This window comes from Rana temporaria, chromosome 5 (assembly GCF_905171775.1).
Source record: "Rana temporaria chromosome 5, aRanTem1.1, whole genome shotgun sequence".
In the NCBI taxonomy this organism is placed as follows: domain Eukaryota; kingdom Metazoa; phylum Chordata; class Amphibia; order Anura; family Ranidae; genus Rana; species Rana temporaria.
Genome location: NC_053493.1, coordinates 210,998,031 through 211,022,729, shown reverse-complemented (window position 1 = coordinate 211,022,729; position 24,699 = coordinate 210,998,031). Strand labels below are relative to the sequence as shown.

The following is a 24,699-nucleotide window of genomic DNA, read 5'->3' as shown; positions in this document are numbered from 1 at the left end:
CGTACACAAGTCCCCATTTACACGTCTGTCCATGGGGCTGCATAGACCTGATCAGGTCCGCTTGAAAAACTGACAAGCGGATCTGATTGGAACAGCTGTGTGAAAGAGGACTAAAATTAATTCAATTACATCATTACCAAAGGGATGCATCGTGACAAAAGATTTTATTTAAAAGACACATTTATGCAAGGATAACACCATTGGTAATGTGACACAATTGTGGGTGTGGCCTAAATCACTTGTATCTTATCACATGAATATGGAATGAAGCTCAGTCCACACTAGAGAAGAAAAACACAAACCTGAATTTGTGAGATTAGATGAGGTATTGCCAATGATATTCAGTAGTTGCTTCTCTGCACGTAAAAACTATAAAACAAATCACTTTTCTTTCTTTAAATGGTATTGAGCATATGTAGTGATAAAAATGTGTTGCCACTTTTTACTAATGCATTGCAGAAGTATAAAATGCATTTTCTTATTTCCCGCTTTGATTTATCGGTCCTGTGGTTTCCCTTGTTTTCTGAGAGCACCTGACATTGTCTCAGAACATTTTATTTATCTACTGTATCTGTCTTATGAGCATGTCAAAATTGCAGGGACATATAGAGTGGGATTTGCTCAAACTGGTGCAAACAGAATCTACTATAGCTGTGCATAAAACCAATCGGCCTTCCAGGTTTTAGGGCCCTTTCACACTGATGCGTTTTTCTTTCTTGTAAAAAATTTTTTTTCCCTTTACATCCTATGGGATTTTTCTTGCCACTGATTTGCAGTGCGTTTTGAAAAGTTCTGCTTGCTGAATCATTGCTGCAGTTGTGAAAACCACACTAAAAACCCAGCTTCCCATTGAAATGCATGGAACTGGCAAAATCAATTAAAAATGCACCGCAATGTTGCGTTTTTGGTGCATTTTTCAGCCACATGTCCATTTTTCACATATGCAGGCAACCCGTAAATGCACAGCAAATGTGCAGGAAAAACACATATGTGTTTTTTACCTAGATTTTGCCGCAGAGCAGTGTGAAAGTACCCTTCTTGTCAAAGATTAATTGAACAAGCTGCAGTTGGAAGCTGGTTGGTTACTATGCACAGCTGCTCCAGATTCTTTGTGTATCAAGTAATAAATCTCCCCCCTAAGTGTTTCAAGGTACTTTGACCTATAGGGCATGCTTAGTACTGGTTACGTGTGCAGCACTGTTGTGGGAATCAACAAATTTTATTTTACCATATAGTCTGGTTACCAGCATAGACCAAATCTTTTGTATTGACCATAGTTTAAAGCAGAGTTCCACCCAAAAGTGGAACTTCTGCTCATTTGTATCCTGTCCCCCACTTCCGGTAGTCGTTGGCAGTTGATGTCACCGCTTGGCTCCCTCCTCCTTCTCCCGCCGCCGGGCCAGTAGGAGAGCGCAGCAGGTGCCTCACGTATGTGCAGTAGGGACCCAGCGTGAAGCCGTAATGCTTCACTACTGGATTTCCTTACTGACTATGACGGCAGCAGCCCCCAACAGCTGATGGAAACATCAGCTCCGGTGCCAACATTGCTGGACTCCAGGACAGGTAAGTGTCCTATTATTAAAAGTCAGCAGCTGCAGTACGTGTAGCTGCTGGCTTTTAATATTTTCAGCGGTGGGCGGACCTCCTCTTTAAGAGAGACTTTTTAACCTCCAGATGACAAAAAAGATGAATGTAAAGATAAAGGAGTTGTTAAGGCAGAAGGTTTCTTATCTCAATGCATTCTATGCATTAAGATGAAAAAACTTCTGTGTATAGCAGCACCCCCCCTAATTGCCTACCTGAGCCCATCTCTCTTCAGCGATGTCCACGATACCCTCAGCCATCAAGGACACTCCCCCTGATTGGCTGAGACTGAGCAGCGGCACCATTGGTTCCCGTGGCTGTCAGCCAGCCAATCAGGGGAGAGAGGTGACCCCTGTAGCAAGATGCTGGCTGAGGGGCACTCGAAGGAGGGAAGGGCTAGGAGCAGCGAAGAGGGACCCGAGAGGAGGAGGATTCGGGCTGCTCTATGCAAATCCAACTGCACAGAGGAGGCAAGTATAATTTTTTTTTTTTTTTTTTTTTTTTTTTTTAAACAAGCCTTTACATTCAATCACTTTAAAGCTTAACTCTAGGCAAACATAAACATTGTTGAATCCAATGCCTTCACTAGCATAAAGTGAATGTAGCTTTATTTTGCATATTGCTGTTTGTGAACACACAAAAATAAATATGGGGAGACCTCTCAAGTGTGCTGCCATGCCATCATTAATTGGACTCGCTCAGTGGTTTCTGGATCACATGACTGGCTATACAGAATTACAGTTCACATGCGTATATTCAACTATATATTTAGCAGATTCCTGGCGTTCCTATAATTTTACATATGCAAAAAAAATATTTTAAAAGTGTTTGGAGTAACAATTCGCTTAAATAAAAAAAATACACACACACACACAGCTGCATCTCAAAAAATTTGAAGGTCATCAAAATGTTTTATTTTATTTCAGTAATTCAACTTAAAAAATTTAACTTGTATATTATATAGATTCATTACACACAGAGTGATGTATTTCAAGCATTTCTTTATTTTCATTTTGATGATTATGGCTTACTTTCATAACATTTTAATTTTACATAAGACCACAAAAAGATTTTTAATACAGAAATGCTGGCGTACTGAAAAGTATGTCCATGTACAGTATCGTATGCACTCAATACTTGGGTCAAGACTCATTTTGCATGAATTGCTGCATCAATGTGGCATGGCATGGAGGTGATCAGCCTGTCGCACTGCTGTGTTTTGGAAACCCAGGTTGCTTTGACATTGGCCTTTTAGCTCCTCTGCATTGTTGGGTCTGGCGTCTCATCTTACTCTTGGCAATACTCCACAGATTCTCAATGGGGTTTAGGTCAGGTGAGTTTGCTGGCCAATCAAGCACAGTGATACCATGATCATTTAACAAGGTGTTGGTACTTTTGGCAGTGTGGGCAGGTCCCAAGTCCTGCTGAAAAATGAAATCTGCATCTTCATAAAGCTGGTCTGCAGAGGAAAGCATGAAGTGCCACTAAATATATCCTAAACCGTGCACGTTTAGGTAATACTAGCTGAATACCCGGCGTTGCCCGGTCTTCCTATCTTAAAGCGGTAGTTCACCCCCCCCCGACACATTTTACCATCGAGACAGGCATTGTAGCGCGAGCTACAGTATGCCTGTCCCGATTTTTTTAACCCCGGACTCACCTTGTAATCGGACATCGTAGATTTCGGCTCCCGCGGGGAATGGGCGTGCCTATGGAGAGGGAGGATGATTGACGGCCGGCCCTGGCACGTCACTCTCCCCGAAGACAGCCGGAGTAGGTCTCGGCTCTTCACGGCGCCTGCGCACAGGCTATGCGCACGCGTCGTGAAGAGCCAAGCCTATTTCGGCTATTTCCGGAGAAGCGTGACGCGCCAGAGCCGGCCGTCAATCATCCTCCGTCTCCATAGGCACGCCCATTCCCCGGTATCTTCGATGTACGACTACAAGGCGAGTACGGGGGTAAAAAATTCGGGACAGGCATACTGTAGCTCGCGCTACAATGCCTGATTTTAAGGTAAAAGAAGAATTTTTTTTTTTTTTCGTCGATAGGGTGAACCCCCGCTTTAACCTTTTGGGGAGGAAAATCATAGTAATATAAATATACCCATCTTTTATATAAGGGTGTAGGTAAGGGTTAATTTAACTGGCATATATTTTTATTTGGCATATAAGTAATATGTGTAGCAGGTATTATTGAAATATCTCCAGGCGTACAGAAGTTATGTGGGAACATACATTTCCCATTGATTTGCATGGGACTTTAAACAAAAACCCCGACCCTCACAAATGGGGGTAGTTAAGGGATAAATTAACTATCCTATAGTTTAAGTGGACATATAAGTAACATGTGACCAAGTGTTATCGAAATATCTACAGCCGTTTGGAAGTTATGAAGTAACATGTATTTCCCATAGAGTTGAATGGGACTTTAAAGGAAAACCCCGACCATGGCAAATGGGGGTGGTAAGGGTTAAACCACCTATCCTATGTTTGTTGCTGACATATAAGTAACATGTGTGCCAAGTTTCCCCCGCAAGCTCTCTCGCATGGTGGTAAGTTCTTTGCAGGCGCGCTCCTGTGATACAGCCGTCGGCTGTTGCCGCTCACTGTATCACTCGGCCCCGCACCCCGGCGTGCCGCGTCATCGGATATGATTGACAGCAGCGCGAGCCAATGGCTGTGCTGCTTTTAATCAACCAATGAATGAGCCGAGAAGCCAGCACACTCACGGCGTGGGACATTCAAAGGGGTCAGGTAAGTAAACGGGGGCTCAGGGGAGCCGCTAATGCTCGGATGTTTTTTCACCTTAAGATAGAGAGAGAGATATATATATATATCTCTCATATATACATTTTTTTAGCAGAGACTCTGGGGAATAAAATGGCGGTCATTGCAACATTTTTTGCCACACAGTATTTGCACAACAATTTTTTAAACACAATTTTTTTGGGCAAAAAAACACTTTCATGAATAAAACAAAACTGTAAAGTTAGCCCATTTATTTTGTATAATGTGACAGATGATACGCCGAGTAAATGGATGACTCACATGACGCGCTTTAAAATTGCACACACTTGTGGTATGGCGCCACAATTCTGTACTTAAAAATCTTCATAGGCAACGCTTTAATATGTTTTACAGGTTACATGTTGCGTTACATAGGAGGCCTAGTGCTATAATTATTGCTTTTGCTCAAGCGTTTGCGGTGATGCCTCACAATGGTTTGCATGTTGTTTACATATGCGGGCACGACCTACTTATGCGTTCGCTTCTGCGTGCAAGCTTTTGTGGACGGGGGCGCTTTAATCATTTTTTTATTTGTGTGTGTGTGTGTGTGTGTGTGTGTGTTTTTTTTTTTTTTTTTTACACTTTCCCTTTAAAAAATGTTTTATCACATTTGTTCCTATTACAAGAAATGTAAACATCCCCTGTAATAGGAATGGTGCGTGACAGGTCCTCTTTGTGGATAGATGTGGGGTCTGAGATAAAAAAAATTGCGATCCCAGCTTTTCCTGACAAGTTCCCGGCTTTGTTTACGTCCGCCGTCCCGGACGTGGCGTCATAACGTTGCACCCAGACCTTCAAGAGGCGGTGGGTTCCTACAGGCGACCCGGGAGAAGCATCGGAGGGTGACACGAGGAGGAGGGGAATGTCTCCTCCAGCTGCCTGTTGGAACGATGAAACTGCTGAACAGCCTCTATGATTGTTCTTAAGATGAAGGGAATCGGCAGCGGAATAGATTTACCACTTGGCGCCCAGAGTATGTCATATGATGTGCTGGGCTTTGTGGTGGTATATCTGAATGACGCCTGCAGCTACAGGCATCATTCGGATATTGTTGTTTTCTGCAAGCGATTCTTTGCACCATAGGAACGATCGTAGTGGCTTGATCGTTCTTATGGGCGGCGAAAGGAAGCGTGACATGTTGGGTATCTATTTACTCAGCATAACTTCATCTTTTACATTATGCAAAATTGGGCTAACTTTACTGGGTTTTTTTTGCTAGAAATTTGGTCTGGGCTTCAAGTGGTTAATACCTGAATGATGCCTATAGCTGCAGGCATCATTCAGATATCACCACTGAAAACCCAGGACATCATATGAGTGGTTACACAAAGAAATGTTTGAAAAATATCACTCTGTGTGTAATGAATCTATATAATGCGTTTTTCTTTTTAAACAGAATGACTACAAAATTTTTTTGAGATGCACTTGTGTATGTATGTGTGTGTATATGTGTGTGTGTGTATGTATGTATATGTGTATATGTGTATATATATATATATATATATATATATATATATATATATATATATATATATATATATATATATATATATATATATATATATATATATATATATATATAATTTATATTACCTATAGTATTCGGCCCCCTTGAACTTTTGCGACCTTTTACCACATTTCAGGCTTCAAACATAAAGATATAAAACTGTAATTTCTTTGGAAGAATCAACAACAAGTGGGACACAATCATGAAGTGGAACGAAATTTATTGGATATTTCAAACTTTTTTAACAAATAAAAAACAGAAAAATTGGGCGTGCAAAATTATTCAGCCCCCTTAAAGAGGGGGTTCACCCTATAATTTTTTTTTTTTTCTAGCATTAAATTAAGCATAGTAGCGCGAGCTACAGTATGCCTTTATTTTTTTATCTTTTGCCCCGTACTCACTGTTTAATCCTATAGTGAAGATTCCGACTCCCCGCGGGGAATGGGCGTTCCTATCCAGAGGGAAGATGATTGACGGCCGGCTCTGGCGCGTCACGCTTCTCCGGAAATGGCCGAAATAGGACTTGGCTCTTCACGGCGCCTGCGCATAGTCTGTGCGCAGGCCCCGTATAGCACCGCGAAGAGCCGAGACCTACTCCGGCTATCTTCGGGGAGCGTGACGTGCCATAGCCGGCCGTCAATCATCTTCCCTCTGGATAGGAACGCCCATTTCCCGCGGGGAGTCGGAATCTTCACTATAGGATTAAGCAGTGAGTACGGGGCAAAAAAAATAAATAAAAGCATACTGTAGCTCGCGCTACTATGCTTAATTTAATGCTATAATGTTGTTACTGAGGGTGAACCATCCCTTTAAGTTAATACTTTGTAGCGCCACCTTTTGCTGCGATTACAGCTGTAGGTCGCTTGGGGTGTGTCTCTATCAGTTTTGCACATCGAGAGACTGAAATTTTTGCCAATTCCTCCTTGCAAAACAGCTCGAGCTCAGTGAGGTTGGATGGAGAGCGTTTGTGAACAGCAGTTTTCAGTTCTTTCCACAGATTCTCGATTGGATTCAGGTCTGGACTTTGACTTGGCCATTCTAACACCTGGATATGTTTATTTGTGAACCATTCCATTGTAGATTTTGCTTTATGTTTTGGATCATTGTCTTGTTGGAAGACAAATCTCCGTCCCAGTCTCAGGTCTTTTGTAGACTCCATCAGGTTTTCTTCCAGAATGGTCCTGTATTTGGCTCCATCCATCTTCCCATCAATTTTAACCATCTTCCCTGTCCCTGCTGAAGAAAAGCAGGCCCGAACCATGATGCTGCCACCACCATGTTTCACAGTGGGGATGGTGTGTTCAGGGTGATGAGCTGTGTTGCTTTTACGCCAAACATAAATTTTTGCATTGTTGCCAAAAAGTTCGATTTTGGTTTCATCTGACCAGAGCACCTTCTTCCACATGTTTGGTGTGTCTCCCAGGTGGCTTGTGTCAAACTTTAAACAACACTTTTTATGGATATCTTTAAGAAATGGCTTTCTTCTTGCCACTCTTCCATAAAGGCCAGATTTGTGCAGTATACGACTGATTGTTGTCCTATGGACAGAGTCTCCCACCTCAGCTGTAGATCTCTGCAGTTCATCCAGAGTGATCATGGGCCTCTTGGCTGCATCTCTGATCAGTCTTCTCCTTGTATGAGCTGAAAGTTTAGAGGGACGGCCAGGTCTTCGTAGATTTGGGGTCTGATACTCCTTCCATTTCAATATTATCGCTTGCACAGTGCTCCTTGGGATGTTTAAATCTTGGGAAATCTTTTTGTATCCAAATCCGGCTTTAAACTTCTCCACAACAGTATCTTGGACCTGCCTGGTGTGTTCCTCGTTCTTCATGATGCTCTCTGCGCTTTAAACGGACCTCTGAGACTATCACAGTGCAGGTGCATTATACGGAGACTTGATTACACACAGGGGGATTCTATTTATCATTAGTCATTTAGGTCAACATTGGATCATTCAGAGATCCTCACTGAACTTCTGGAGAGAGTTTGCTGCACTGAAAGTAAAGGGGCTGAATAATTTTGCACGCCCAATTTTTCATTTTTTTTTTTTTTTTTTTGTTAAAGTTTGAAATATCCAATAAATTTCGTTCCACTTCATGATTGTGTCCCATTTGTTGATTCTTCAAAAAATTAGTTTTATATCTTTATGTTTGAAGCCTGAAATGTGGCAAAAGGTCGCAAAGTTCAAGGGGGGGCGAATACTTTCGCAAGGCACTGTATGTGTGTGTGTATGTGTATGTATGTATATATATGTATATGTATGTATGTATATATATATTGCTTTCTAGGTAACATTGTATTCAAAATGAACAACAGCTTAGTTTACCTTTTTCTTCTCTACTGTTGCTAGTTTTAGGTGGATAAATAGATTTTTCTTCTTTTGTTTACAGGTAATGATCTTCCCAGAAGGAACCTGTACCAATAGATCTTGTCTCATTACCTTCAAACCTGGTAGGAAATTAATATTTTATATCGGAGTATATGACATATATTTTTTGCCTCTTCTCTAGGAAGATATTCTGTCGGTGCTGAAATCACAAAAGCATCATTCATCCTATGCCAGCTCATACAACTGTTTGTATTGCTCATCACTTGTTTGTTCTGGTTTATCAATTTCTGTCCTGTTAAGTGCAGCTGATATTTGTACAGTATTACATTAATGTTTATCCTGTCTGTGTCCAGAGTGAGTCCTCATTTATGGACTCTATTTTGCACATATGAATGTACATTTATATCGCTGATGTTTCATCACCATTTGTGTTTGGCTTTCCTACAGTATTGGGTAGTAATACTGAGGGCATTGAAACTCATGCAGACGTATCCAAAGTATTCTTTAAGCTAAAGTGTGTAGCAACAGTTTATAATTACTACTGAGATAAAATATATAAAGTTATGGTTTAGTTTTACATTTCATTAATTAAATCAAACATTTCACTTTGCTTACATCTACTCCAAAATTCATATAGCTTTAAACCCCTTTGAAAAATAAAGCTCTGTGATATATAAAAAAAAAACCTGGGTGACATGAAATTTCAATAACGGCAAGTTGTACCCTTTGCTTTAGATAAAGCCTTTTATTCCTGTTTTCAGAGTTACACAATGGGCCCCGTTTTTTTTTTTTTCTGCTTTGCTTTCTAAATCTGTTCCATACTTCTTCCTATAGATTTTTTTGGAAAAATAAATATATTTGTGCCTACTAGTTTGGTTATTTTTCTGAAACAAAGAATGGCTACATATACAAAACTCACCACATGGCCTACGCTAATCTTTCAATAAATATATGTTTGTTTTGTCTTGGCAGTTTATTTTCCACGGTTATTCCCATATCTTAGACAGTTATCACCAGAACATTTCAATTCCCACTGGAGGATTTCCACTCGTCTCTTGCTTTCATGACCACGCTAAATCTTAGGATTTCCTTTTTTTACTTTTCAGTTTTGGTCAAATTGTTAACCAGGACAGATAGCGGGGTGCATTTTCTCTGCAACAGACCACAATAAATATCCTACTCTATATGGAACTAAATAAATACATTATAATTTTACATCCACTTTAAAAAGCATGTCACAGAATAAATGGTGTCATATATTTATATAGTATTCTGCTCATTGTTGTTTCACCCCTTCTTTTTTTGCTTAAAATTCCCCCCTCGGCTCTTCCTCTACAAGTGTGCAAAGTTTGTTGTTTGGGGGACCTACGACTGGGGAGCACCGATTTTTCAAAGCCGGGCACCCCTTCCATAGACTCTCGTTAAACGGTAATTTCTCTGGCACACATGTAGCCCCATTTCTCCTCTACAAGTGTGCAAAGTTTGTGGTCTGGGGGACCTACAGCTGGGGAGCACCGATTTTTCAAAGCCGTGCACCTCTTCCATAGACTCCCATGTTAAACGTCAGTTTAGTCATGGGCACAGAGAGGCATGGATACAGTGAGGCACAGTTAGGCATGCAGATGGACACCCTAGGCTTATACTCGTGTCAATAATTTTTCTTTTTTTTTTTGTGGTAAAATTGGGTGCCTCGGCCTATATTTGGGTTGGCTTATACTCGAGTATATACGGTAATTGTGTTTTCACCATAATATTATGTTTACGTATGTTTATGTATACTTATTTCTACCTCCATTTGTAATATACAGTGAGGAGAAAAGTGTTTGATCCCCTGCTGATTTTGTGCATTTGCCCACTGATAAATGATCAGTCTATAACTTTAATGGCAGGTTTATAAACGCAGCCCTGCTACAGTCAGCCGATTTAGTAGCACCGAAACGCAAAGCCTGCATTCGAAAAAGAAAGTCCGGCTGGTTCAACAACCAGCTGTCGCTTCTGAAGCAAGAGCGCAGAAGGGCGGAAAGCCGCCTGGAAAAGAAGTCCTGCAGAGGATAACCTCATCATCTACAAGGCAATAACAACACGATATCATAAAGAAATCTTCAAAGCCAAGAAACATCATTTTTCTTTGGCGATTAACAGCGCCCTAAACCGCCCCCGCGAACTCTTCAAGATGGTCACCCAGACCATGAACCCAGGATGTCTTGAAGTCCCCAACTCAGACACCCAAGAGTTCTGCAATGAACTATCGGATTTCTTCATCAACAAAATTGAAAGAATCCGGGAAAGCATCATGCAAAACAATACCCCCCTCAACCCCACCGTCAATCAACCACAAAACACCCACAGAAACGCTCTACAATCAACAAAGTTCACTCTGGAACCGATCTCCATCGATACCACAAAAAATATCATTGGTGCTTTGCGGAACAGCACATCGCCCAATGATATCATCCCCACCAAACTGCTGAAGGAATGTGCCGACATCCTGGCACCACCCATCACACAGCTTATAAACCAGTCATTTAAGGAAGGCACAGTGCCATCCCTGTTGAAAGAGGGCACAATCCAGCCCATCTTGAAAAAACCTAACCTGGATCCCAAGGACCCAACTCACCGCCGTCCCATAACAGGCCTTAATGTTCTCTCCAAGATAATGGAGAAAGTAGTGGTACAACAGCTGCAACAGCATCTAGATACCCACAATCTACTGGATCCATTACAATCAGGCTTCCGTCCCGGACACGGGACAGAAACGGCCTTACTCAAAATATGGGACGATGCCCTCGAGGCCGCAGACGAAGGAGAATCTTGTCTCCTGGTTCTGCTGGACCTAAGCGCAGCCTTTGACACGGTAGACCACAAACTGTTACTGATGCGACTAGCCAAGGTAGCAGAAGTCGCAGAAGGTGATTTACCATGGTTTTCTTCCTTTCTTGAAAACCGATCACAAACAGTTAAATTGGGTTGTTTCACGTCGGAAAAGCGCACGGTGTCATGTGGAGTCCCCCAAGGATCCCCCCTGTCACCGGTGCTTTTCAACATCTATCTTCGCCCTCTCTTTGATATTATCAGTAGCCAAGAACTACTCTATCACTCTTATGCAGACGATACGCAACTGTATTTTCGCATCTGCAACAAAAAGGATCATCATCTCAGTTTAGAGAAATGTCTCTCTTTGATAGAAAACTGGATGACTAAGAGTTATCTTAAACTCAACAGTTCAAAAACAGAACTCCTTATGTTTCACGCCAGCCGAAAGAGTCAACTGGCAACAACCTGGACACCCCCGCCCATTCTGGGCCAAATCATCACCCCTAGCTCCAAAGTCAAAAGTCTCGGGGTCATCTTCGACACCTTCATGACAATGGACGCACAAATAGGGTCAGTAGTCAGCGGAGCGCACCATCTGTTGCGCCTACTACGCAGACTTATTCCATTTATCCCCAAAGAAGACGTAGCAGTTGTGGTGGGAACAATCGTGAATTCCAGACTGGACTATGCAAATGCCCTTTACCTCGGACTCCCAAAGTACCAAATCTCTCGTCTGCAAGTCGTACAGAATACGGCCGCCAGACTTGTGACTGGGAAAAAAAAATGGGAATCAATCTCACCTTCGTTGAGAACCCTTCACTGGCTGCCAGTAAAAGACAGAATTGCATTTAAAGCACTCTGCCTGACACATAAGTGCATCCATGGGAAGGCTCCGCAATATCTTTGCGACAAGATAGAACCTCACAATTCGAATCGCGTTCTGCGATCCACCGACCAAAATCTGGTCAGGGTACCAAAAACCAAATACAAGTCCAAAGGAGAAAGAAGGTTTGCTTTTCAGGGTCCTAGACTATGGAACGCTTTACCAACCAGCATTCGGTTGGAGGAAAACCACCTGACTTTCAGAAGACGAATCAAAACTCTGCTCTTTTGATGACATGAGACACGAACAACTAGCGCCCAGAAGCGATTCAGTTCGCATGCGCCGCGCTTTATAAGTTTTTCATTCATTCATTCATTCATTCATTCATTCATTCATTCATTCATTTATCTTACCAGTGAGAGACGAAATAACAACAAAAATACCCAGAAAAACGCATTTCAAAAGTTATTTCGTTCAATAAAATGCAAATCAATTTATAAGTATTTGACCCCTTCACAAAACATGACTTGGTACTTGGTGGCAAAACCCTTGTTGGCAATCACAAAGGTCAGATGTTTCTTGTAGTTGGCCACCAGGTTTGCACACGTCTCAGGAAGATTTTGTCCGATACCTCTTTGCAGTTCCTCTCCCAAGACATTAAGGCAGTCTTTCTCAACCAGTGTGCCGCGGCACACTGGTGTGCCGTCAGAGGTTCTCAGGTGTGCCGTGGGGTCAGTGGAGAGAAGGCAGTCAGATGAGCTATCCTGCTGAAATGTGAGAAGCTCTGTCAGGTTCAAAAGTGAAAGTAAAATGCGGAGGAGTGTGCTGTGCTCTCTGCTTCCCCCTAGAGTGCAGTACCCAGCTGAATGAGGAATCTGGAAAGGTACTGAGCTAGAAGCTAGATTCATTTTAAAATGGCTTTATGCATGTGTCTCTGCACATGTTAGTGTCTGTCTGTATGTGTGCATGCATGTGTGTATGAGTGTGTAATCATGTGTCTGTCTGTATGTATGTGTGTATGTTACTTTTAATCCTGACCCGACCCCCCCCATTCCTGTACCAACAGAATGGCTTCTGTAGGGCTGGTTTGATAGCAGCAGGGACTGCTGCTCCTCTGAAAAGCAATCCATGCACACATTGCTTTTCAGAGGCATTTGACAGGCGGTAAAGAGGCATTATGTTGCCTCTTTACCACCTGTTTTAAGCCCGTAAATGCAGCATCCCTATACCACAACCGTGCAATGCACACAATTGGGGGGTAGTTGCAGTGCATACTTCATATTCCCATCGCACACTTTCCTGGATCCGCTCTTGGGTTTGGGTGCTTGTAGCAACAACCAGCTGGATACTGGTACACGTTACAGTAGGAATATTTGCCAGCACATGGAGCGACATAAATAGCGTCCAAACGGATGTTTTATTGCATGATCACAACACAAAGAGAGTGTTTTGATCATGCAATAAAACATCCGTTTGGACGCTATTTATGTCGCTCCATGGTGTGCTGGCAAATATTCCTACTGTAGTTGCAGTGCAGCCCCATTTACCCTCGTTATACCTCCAGTTGCAGCCACAGCATGTGAACACCCTCAGCTGCTGCCTCTGCAGCTAAAGGTGGAGAAGTTGGGGGTGGTAAAAACAGCTCAACCATGTGGTTTTACCACCCCTATGACATGTGAACAAGCCCTTGGTTCACATCTGTGTAGCTGCATGTAGGGCAGTCCATTAATTTCCGTACCCACAAAAATGCAGGGAAACCCAACTTTTTTTTTTAATTGCACTCGTGTGGGGGTACCATTAAGAATTAATGGCACCCCTAAAGAGCAGAGCATTTGTCTGTGTCGGGAATGAGCGCGATTTTGCACGTGTTCTGCGACACACCGTAATGTGAACCAAGCCTTGGACTGGGGTGCCTCAAGACTGAAAATACTTTTTAAGGGTGCCCCGACTGGAAAAAGGTTGAGAAACACTGCATTAAGGTTTTGAGGCTGACATTTGTTAAGTCGAACCTTCAGCTCCCTCCACATATTTTCTATGTATTATGGTCTGAAGACATGTTAGGCCACTCCAGGACTAGGGCTGCAACTAACGATTATTTTAATAATCGATTAGTTGGCCGATTATTTTTTCGATTAATCGGTTAATTAATGTACCTTAAAGTGTGGTGTATAATGTAATGTAAATAAAATCTGGTAATGGTGACTGCGCTGTGTAAACTAAACAGACAAAGGGTGATACAAAACTCACGGTGAACCACTAGGGGCAATATATCTCTTATATGGTAAAGTGTATTACAAACAGATCTACTGACAGAAAAGCATGAACTACTCGTACAAAATCAAATAGATACTCAAACAAGCATGTACATTGGCAAAATGTGAACAAAAATACATGTATAGAATAGTACAAGTGATTTTGCATGAACGTGAAATAACAAACACTTATAGTGTAAAAATGAGAATGAAATGTCATAAACCAAGAAATGAATAAAGTCTAATAAAGTGGTGATCCCAAGGAAAAGACCAAGCTTCAGTGTTGAGGAAAAAACGTCAGTGTTGAGGAAATAAGCTTCCGTGCAAAACAGCTCTTGTGGTTCCTAAATGCTCACCTCACAGCTATAGCACGGACAGCCAAAAACACCACAGGTGTATACTCAAACAGATGCAGCAAAACTTGTATGTAACTGTAGGACTCCACATCAGATTGACATATAAAGGAAACAGCAAAGGGATAATGGCATAATACTGTGAGGGCACTTGGGAGTAATGAATGAATCACATAGACATGCACTCACATGGAGGCCATGAATAGTGGGCCTGTCTATGTGATTCATTCATTACTCCCAAGTGCCCTCACAGTATTATGCCATTATCCCTTTGCTGTTTCCTTTATATGTCAATCTGATGTGGAGTCCTACAGTTACATACAAGTTTTGCTGCATCTGTTTGAGTATACACCTGTGGTGTTTTTGGCTGTCCGTGCTATAGCTGTGAGGTGAGCATTTAGGAACCACAAGAGGTGTTTTGCACGGAAGCTTATTTCCTCAACACTGAAGCTTGGTCTTTTCCTTGGGATCACCGCTTTATTAGACTTTATTCATTTCTTGGTTTATGACATTTCATTCTAATTTTTACACTATAAGTGTTTGTTATTTCACGTTCATGCGAAATCACTTGTACTATTCTATACATTTATTTTTGTTCACATTTTGCCCATGTACATGTTAGTTTGAGTATCTATTTGATTTTGTACGAGTAGTTCATGCTGTTCTGTCAGTAGATCTGTTTGTAATACACTTTACCATATAAGAGATATATTGCCCCTAGTGGTTCACCCACTCACTCCGTGAGTTTTTATCGCCCTTTGTCTGTTTAGTTTACACAGCGCAGTCACCATTACCATATTTTATTTTCATTTTTCAGCCAAACACAGACTACCAGGTGCCTGCAGCAGTGCCCCCTAGCTTTAGTCACCAATAGCGCAGAAGCTTTCTTTATACATAATGGTAATGTAAAGTATAAAAAAAAGGCAATTCTTGAATATCTATATGCAGTGGTAAATATTGACCAATTGTATGGTTAGGGAGCAAAATCTCTAACCCACTCTGAGAATAACTGACAAAAGATATACTGTATGTTAGGGGTGCAACGGATCAAAAAACTCACGGTTCGGATCGTTCCTCGGATCAGGAGTCACGGATCGGATCATTTTTCGGATCGGCAAAAAAAAAAAAATCTCCACCACTGTAATATACACATCTCCTCCCCCCCCACCAACTATAGTACCCCCTCGGTGCAGACACCCCCCCCCCCTCCTCTTAGTACAGAGACCCCCCCTCCTCTTAGTACAGAGACTCCCCCCCCACCAACTATAGTACCCCCTCGGTGCAGACACCCCCCCCTCCTCTTAGTACAGAGACCCCCCCCTCCTCTTAGTACAGAGACCCCCCCCACCTCTTAGTACAGAGACCCCCCCCACCTCTTAGTACAGAGACCCCCCCTCCTCTTAGTACAGAGACCCCCCCCTCCTCTTAGTACAGAGACCCCCCCCCCTCCTCTTAGTACAGAGACCCCCCCCCTCCTCTTAGTACAGAGACCCCCCCCCCCTCCTCTTAGTACAGACCCCCCCCCCTCCTCTTAGTACAGACCCCCCCCTCCTCTTAGTACAGACCCCCCCCTCCTCTTAGTACAGAGACCCCCCCCTCCTCTTAGTACAGTGACCCCTCCTCTTAGGACAGTGACCCCCCTTCTGAGTACAGTGCAGTGACCCCCTTCTCAGTACAGTGCACTGACCCCCTTCTGAGTACAGTGCAGTGACCCCCTTCTGAGTACAGTGACCCCCCCCCCCCCCCAGCTAGTACCGACAGTGTCTCGAGCGGCGTGTCCCACGAGTGCGGGCTCCTCCTCTGTGGGTGTAAACAGAGGAAGGCCTCCGCCGGGTGTACCAAGATGGCCGCGGCTCCGGAGGTAGGCCGAAGCCGCGGCCATAACATTAGGAAAGGCTGCGGCTTCGGCCTAGCTCCGGAGCCGCCGCCGTAACATTAGGAAAGGCCGCGGCTTCGGTCTAGCTCCGGAGCCGTGGCAATCCGCGGATCACAGTGTGTTCCGATCCGAAGGGGGTGACCCGTTCGGATCACGGATCAACTGTGATCCGTTGCACCCCTACTGTATGTACTATTAGAGGGTCAATCTGGTAAATATCAGATATCATTATTAGAAGAAATAGAAAACTTGGTCAAAGGAATTTTCAGACCGTGTATGTGGTTTTCATTCAGAAATGATGTTCATTTTAAAACTGAATGTGTAAAGCAAGTGAAAATTTCAAACATTCTTTCATTCAGCAAATGTACAAAGATTTTGTGTATAATTATTCTCGTCTGAAAATTGATCCGTGTGGCCAGCATAAGGCTCAGTACAAACCTATGCAGTTTGCTTTTGAAAAGCACAAATGACTGCAAAAAGGCACTACATGCTTTTCTGCAGCTTCTCCATTGAAGTATATTGAACCAAAAAAGCACCCTTTTGCGTTGAAAAAAATGTGAATGTGTCCTATAGGAAACCATGTTAAATGAACCGTAGTGCGTTTCTGCAAAAAAACGCATAGGTGTGAACGCGGCCTAAGACGTTTAGTAACGTAACTAAAATTAGACCTTTATAGCACAAAAAGAGCAAATAATCACTACTGTATGGGGTTAATTTTTTTTAATGTGGAACAGTGAAAGTAATATTTACAGTAGCAATTATTTCCTCTTTTTGTACTATAAAGGGCTAATTTTCATTTTTTTAACATTAATTGATTATGAAAATAGTAATCAATTAATAATCGATTAGTTGCCTTGGCCCTATCCAGGACCTTAATGTACTTTTTCTTGAGCCACTCCTTTGTTGCCTTAGCTGTGTGTTTTGGGTCATTCTCATGCTAGAATACCAATCCAAGACCCATTTTTCATGCCCTGGTTGAGGGAAGGAGATTCTAACCCAAGATTTGACAGTACATGGCCCCGTCCATCATCACTTTTTAATGAAGTGAAGTTGTCCCCATAGCAGAACTCCCCCCCCCCCCCCCCTCAAAGCATAATGTTTCCACCTCTGTTTGACGGTGGGGATAGGCTGCATTCCTCCTCCTCCTCCAAACACGGCGAGTTGAGTTGATGCCAAAAAGCTTGATTTTGGTCTCATCTGACCACAATACTTTCTCCTCTGAATCATTCAGATGTTCATTGGCAAATTTCAGATGGGCCTGTACATATGCCTTCTTGAGCCTTGCAGACGCTGCAGGATTTCAGTCCTTTATGGCATAGTGTGTTACCAGATGTTTTCTTGGTGACTTTGGTCCCACCTGCCTTGAGATCATTGACGAGATTCTCACGTGTAGTTCTGGGCTGATTTCTCACTGTTCTCATGATCATTGAAACTCCACAAGGTGAGATCTTGCATGGAGTCCTGGAATGAGGGAGATTGACAGATATTTTGTGTTTCTTCTATTTTGCGTATAATCGCACCAACTGTTGTCACCCTCTCAACAAGCTGTGTCTTGTAGCCCATTCCAGCCTTGTGTGGGTCTACAATCCTTTTCCCTGACATCTTTGGACAGCTATTTGGTCTTGACCATGGTGGAGAGATTGAAATCTGATTGCTTCTGTGGACAGGTGTCTTTTATACAGGTAACAAGCTGAGATTAGGAGCACTCCCTTTAAGAGATTACCTGTATAAAAGACACCTGGGAGACACAAATCTTGTTGATTTGATGGGGGATCAAATACTTATTTCACTCATTTAAATGCAAATCAATGTATAACTTTTTTTAAATGTGTTTTTCTGGATATTTTTGATGTAATTTTGTTGCTCACTGTTAAAATAAAGCGACCATTAAAACTATAGTCTGATAATTTCTTTGTCAGTGGGCAAACATACAAAATCAGCAGGGGATCAAATACTTTTTTTTCCCTCACTGTAGTTCCTCTTGTTATAAACAAAAGCTTATCCAATCCAAAGTGAGATGCCACAGTGCACATAATAATTGTATCATTTGTGTCCCTAGAGTAGGAAATGCTGAGTAGATAAGCTGAGCTTCGGCGTACACGAGTCCTGAGTCATGATAAACGTAATCCTCTTTTATAAAATCAAATATCTTGGCATGAAGGTGATGCCGCATGGTACTTGCTGTGACCCATATTTGTTAATGTGTTTTATAGAATGTTTAAGTGAGTTTAGATCCTGGCTTATTTATTAAGACATTGTAAAATGCAGTGACCCATGATAATAAAATTGATACAGTACAAGATTAATTTTAGATGTTATGTTGAAAATGTAAATCAAAAATGTTATGTAAACTGAAATGTTTACCATGCTTGGCATCATGCCTCACTGTATACGGTTTCCATTTGAAGACCAGGTATTTTCTGACACTTTTTTTGTTTACAAGTTTAAAACGGAAAATTGAATACTTACCTTTTCGTAATTTTCCTTCCTGGTGCCTATCCATGGCAGCATACATATGGTTAGTTACTCCGCCCCCAACCAATCCACAGGACCAATTTCAACTCTATAAAAGAGTCAGCCCCCCCATATGGCATTCTTGTAACTAGACTCAAACATTTGGGGATCATAGAAAGGGAGAGGGCGTATGCTGCCATGGATAGGCACCAGGAAAGGAAAATTACGGAAAGGTAAGTATTCAATTTTCTGTTTTTTTCCTGGTGTCTTCACGGTAGCATACATATGGTAAATAACTTGCTCACAGGGAGGGTTGATGCAGAAATATTTTAATCTCGATTATAGAGTAGATAGCTGAAAAGCCTGACCAGTTTGCCACATAACAGAGAGCTTCTAGAGAGATTCGCTCTACAGTTTCCCAGGAAGATGTCATTCCCCACGCAGAGTGAACATTCGTACTTTGGAACCGGAGGACCACTAGCCCGATATGTTCTCTGAATGAGCTGAACAATCCAACTTGCCGAAGTTGTCTTCGATGCCAACAGTTTTTTTATTTTTTTATTTTAAGGATATAAAAAAAAGAAGCCGTTAGTCTTAAGAGAAGTTTGTGTCAGATCAATGTAATGTCTGAGAGCCCTTGCCATATCCAGCTTGTGCAATTTGAGGTTACTGGAGCCTTCCCCAAAAGCTGGAGGCACCCATTCCTGGTTAAGGTGATTTGTAGAGGGAGCTCTAGACACAAACTGGTGAAACGGTTGGGGGACCACCCTGCCCAGAAAGAATGTAATACAGGGGTCCTCAGCCTCTAAGTTTTGGATTTCTGCAACCCTTTGGTCAGAGGTGACCGTGTTTTAAAAAGAAAAAAACTTTTTGAGAGTATTATCTTAGAGAGGATTGTTGCGTGTATGCAAGTGGAGGAGCTGCGAGTGCATTGAGCACCGAAGGCAAATTTTTCCTTTGGACGTAGTGATTCCCTTGGAGACCTTAAACTAAGGATTGCTTTTGAGGAACATTCAAACAGCAGAATCAAGATCCATCTGATGTTTGACCGGGCTGAAAAGGCTCAGACCCGAACCCTCATGGAAGCGAAGTCCCATATCTGAACTTAGCCCGATTTACAGGCTTGAAACATCTAGTTTTCGCGACTATAGAAAACTTCTTCCAAATTCTGTCATAGGTGTCAATGGAGGAAGATTTTCTGGCCTGAAGCAACGTTTGTATCATTCTGTGGGAGCAACCTAATTCTTCTAACTTCCCCTGCTAAATTTCTGGGTGCTCAACGCCAGGGACTCTAAATGTGGATGGAAGAGGCCTTCCCAGGATGCGCAATTGTGCTTAACTGAAAGTGCTTAAGAACCGCAAAGGGACAGTTTGACCACAAGAAACTACTGCCGAGGTGGCTACTTTGCTTCTGTTAGGTGTTGGCGCTTAGTTGGATAAGGGGCATCCATCCGCGATGATCCCTGGACTGAAAAACCTAGTGGAGGAGCGAGGTGCCTTGATATTTGAGAGGAGATGCACAAAAAGAGAAAGGTCTATTTGAGGACAGACCCATTGGAGAGTCTGCTGGATTAAGGAGCATTCGTTGCTGTTGGTAATTTTCCTTGATGGGCGATCTTACAGATGATTCTTGAGAACTGGACTACAAGACGCTTTGTGTCTGGTTTAAAACTTTTTTGGCCCACAGTATTATCGGGAATATCACGATGGACGATGACCTGTTGTGCCCCCCCCCCCTTAGTTCTGGACACAGGTTAAGGTCGACTTGTTGCCTATGTGTAGAAAGATGGACTTGTCTCTCAGAGAGGACGCCTAGGCGGGATTTTGCAATGCAAGCAGCACTTAACTCCAGAATGTTAGATATTAAACCTTCCGAATTGAACTGCCACCTGCCCTGGGTTAACCGATTTCTTGAAGTGGGCGCCCTAAACCAGATGACTTGTATCTGATGTAAGAGTGGACCAAGAGATGGGGCCAAGCTGGCAGTGATTCGACCGGTTGCGAGGACTTGCCGACCACCATAGATAAAATTTCACCCTCACTGTAATCGTAGTCTTCTGACATAAGAACTCACTCTTCCTCAGAGAAAAAATCCAACACCGAAAGCTCTGAGACTGCCCCCCCCCCCCCAGACCGGCTTGGGCGGGAAGTCGAAAGGACTTCCGATTTTCGGGAGATGTAGATGTATTCTGTTTTCCCATGTTTAAGATGATAACCTGGGAATCCTTTCGGCTTCGTCTATATTCCTATATTCCCTGGTGGTTACTGTATGCAGTAGGGCCAGAGCTGAACATCTCAATGTATCAGTGGCCGCTTCAGCCTTAAGGCCTAAAGTCAATTTTAATTCCTCCAGAGCCTTGACAATTTTGTCTGATTTTGACACCCTGTTTCAAGGCTAGTTCAAAATTATTAGACCATGCCCTTGTCTTAGAAACCAAAGCCAAAGCAGCTGCTTGCTTACGTGCCCCATCAGCTGCCTGATAAAGAGTTTTGATGCCAGCATCAATCTTGCAATCCAGTATATCTTTCAAAGAAGCTGCATTTTCTGAGGGGAGTGTCGTATTCCTTGCTAATTTATAAGCGACCACTGATGGTAACGAAACAAACGGCTGTGCATTTGGGTCAGCTGGAGGATATAACTTGCAAGGACGGTTATGGGCGACCGACTTTTCTTCCACCTTACTGTGGCTACAAATGGATCAGATATCCCAGAATCAAAATGGGCGCCTCGTTTTTCTGACTTGTCTCTGGCTTCACCCTAACTGATCTCTGTGTTTGTTTGCTGAGCCGGGGTTTTCATGGAAACTTCACTTGATGAAGGGGCAACAAGATCCTGAAAAGAGGCTAACTCATGGAGTCCTTTATCAGTTTTTTAATAGTGTCTGGCGACTTCTGCTTCTCCCTTTCCTTCTCTCTGGCTGCCTCTAGAAAACAAGTCCTGCAGACCAATTTTTTTGGGAAGTGCTTCATTTCCGCAGACCCAGCAAGCTTTGCCTTTGGGGTGGGTGGAACAATGTGGCAGTCGGAAAGGAAAACCAACGGGGTTAACCTTCTTTGTATATGTATGTGTGTGTGTATGTATGTGTGTGTGTATGTGTGTGTGTGTGTGTGTGTGTGTGTATATATGTGTGTGTATGTGTGTGTATATATATATATAATGTATATACACACATGTACCTACATACTGAAATCTATAAATTATCATTTGGATGGATATATATTGATATAAACATATTCTTTTAGATCAATTATTTAGTCGTTCCGTTCTCCTCTCCCTTTTTTGTTTTTGTTAAATCTACCTGCTTTTACCTTGGGCTGGCTCCATAGTGACAGTGTGCGAATCAGCCAACAAGAAGTCTCTCCTAGGCTGTAGGAGATGTTCCCCCTGATGATAGTTGCTGCCATAATGAAGGCGCCCAGCTCTATATATACATGGGGTGTGCCACAGTGGCCGCCAACGGCTTTATGAGGCTACCGCGAATGCGCCTGATGTCACGCCCCCGTGACACGGCTCCACCTCAGGAGGGAATAAGCCAGACATGGAGGACGCACTGCAGACGCCATTCAGCATGGGAAGACTAAACTGATGCCAAATCAGCTGACGCATCCCCACATCGTCTGGACCAGCCTCGTCCCCGGAGGGGGGAAAAGTGCTGTGTGCCATGGTCGTACCGTAGCAACTTGATTTGCAGGGAGCCGAGCCCGGAGGAATACCAAGGGGAGATGGTGAGTCCCATCAAGTTTTTTTTTTTTTTTTTCCAATTTTTTTTCATTTAAATTTTCACAAAGAAAAGGAATACAATCTTAAATACAAGTACAATATAAAATGTATACAAAATCCAGAGTCATCCAAACAATGAGTGAATATCCCTACAGTGAACCGTATTCCGAGCACAGGTCTTTACTGGAATAATTAAGACAACCTCAGTCCTATGAGGTTTCCTCAAATCTCGTTTGGAGTTTTAAACATAGTCCGAAACTAGTACTATGTATTGGTTATATACAGTTAGAGACAGAGCCTCTGTTTTATAAAGCAACATTGTCCATATATGACTGTGTATATATACAGATATTATAGACTCACTAATTGACCACTGCACATATGAGCAAGAGGAGGTGAATAGCTGTATAGTGAGGATACCCACACCACTCAGCTCCCTGAGTTCAGAATACATTCTAGAGAAGTACTCACTGTGCAGGGATTATAGAGCACAAATCAGACGACTCTCATATAACTATAGCAAAAACCAAAAGAAAAAGACGAGCAGAAATAAATAAGTAAATTAAAATAATAAAACATATCATTTTTTTAAAGGAAGAAAAGAGGAAAAGGGGATAGGATGAAAGAGGGAATAAAAAAGAGGAAAGTGACCCCGTGCTCCATGGGTCTTAAACTTTCTTGAACATCTGCATTTTATCTTGTAGTATAATCTTCTTTTTTTTTTTTATATATATATAAACGCACCATAAGCTCCTGCAGCTCACCTCTATTAACAGGTAGTAAGCAGGCATAGTAACAACCCTTTGCATTTTTAAGCCAGACTTCTGCGCCAGCACATTGCAGACTCCCAGCGTTGTACACTGCTGTGGGAGCCAGTATTTAATTTGGAGCAGTTTTTTAAAAGATGAGAAAAAAAAGACCCAGAAAAGATCCACAGAAAAAATGGGTTCCCAAACTTTTTGGCGCCTTTAGCAGCCTAAGTTATGGGACTCCGTATACAGGAGAGCATGAACCTGTAATGGTTGTGCCGACATAGTGGCATAGTAAGGGCTGAATCCAGGTGATCCACTATCCTGCAGGTTTGAGGACAGAATAAAGAATGGCGTGCGGGGGGGGGGGGGGGCTGACTCTCTCTCTTTTATAGAGTTGAAATTGGTCCTGTGTGTTGGTTGGGGGCAGAGTAACCAATCCTGTGTATGCTGCCATGAAGGCACCAGAAAAAAAAAAAAAATGATATAAATAAATAAATAAAAAAAATAAAAATAAAAAAAAAAATATATATATATATATATATATATATATATATATATATATATATATATATATATATATATATAATAAAAAATATATCCCAGTGTTTTGTATACTATGAAAGATGTTACGCCGGGTAAATGGATTTCTAATATGTCGCGCTTTAAAACATGCCTATACTTACCTGCTCTGTGTAGTGGTTTTGCACAGAACGGCCCCGGTCCTCCTTCTCGGGTCCCTCTTCGGCGCTCCTGTCCCCTCCCCCCTGCAGCTTGCTATGGGGGCACCCGAGCCAAGCGGCTGCTCTGTGTGTCCATTCAGACAGACTCGTAGCTTGGCCCTGTCCTCTCCATCTTCTCATTGGCTCACTGACTTTGACAGCAGCAGGGGCCAATGACACCCCTGTGTGTCTCGGCCAAGCAGGAAGGAGAGACACAGCTACAGGTAAGTATTGGGGGGGGGGGGGGGTTGCTGCACACTGTTTTTTTTTTTTTTTTTTTCTGGTCAGGCACTTACCCCATCTAGGTGGCAGGCAGTGGCTCCTGTGTCCTCTCCATCCCGCCTCTTCCTTCTAGGCATCCAATAGGATCACCTGTCCTTTCAGCCAATTGGGTGACGGGTCAGTACCCAGAGCCCACCCTTTTTTGAGCCCCTGGCTCTAATCGCATGCTTCAAAAAAATGTAATGGATAGGCCTCTGCTGCTCCTTTATGAAGTTTAAAGAACTGAACCTGTTCTAATTTTTAAAGTAAAAGTTTTGCTTAAAACCTAAGCTATAGCCATCACTAGGGGTGCAACGGATCAAAAACTCATGGTTTGGATCGTTCCTCGGATCAGAGTCTTGGATCGGATCATTTTTTGGATCACCACCATATATAGTCCCCACTGTAATATCCACAGACCTCTCCCCCCACTGTAATATCCACAGACATCTCCCCCCACTGTAATAT

At 42.6% G+C, this 24,699-nt stretch overlaps 1 protein-coding gene across 1 annotated transcript in view; it reads left to right on the top strand.

Moving 5' to 3' along the window:
- LPCAT1 (lysophosphatidylcholine acyltransferase 1) overlaps positions 1-24,699 on the top strand; it is a 243,208-nt gene that overhangs the window by 142,174 nt on the left and 76,335 nt on the right. The window contains exon 5 of the mRNA XM_040353529.1: positions 8,268-8,328. Coding sequence (XP_040209463.1) covers positions 8,268-8,328 — 61 coding nt within the window. The remainder of the gene's footprint in view (positions 1-8,267; positions 8,329-24,699) is intronic.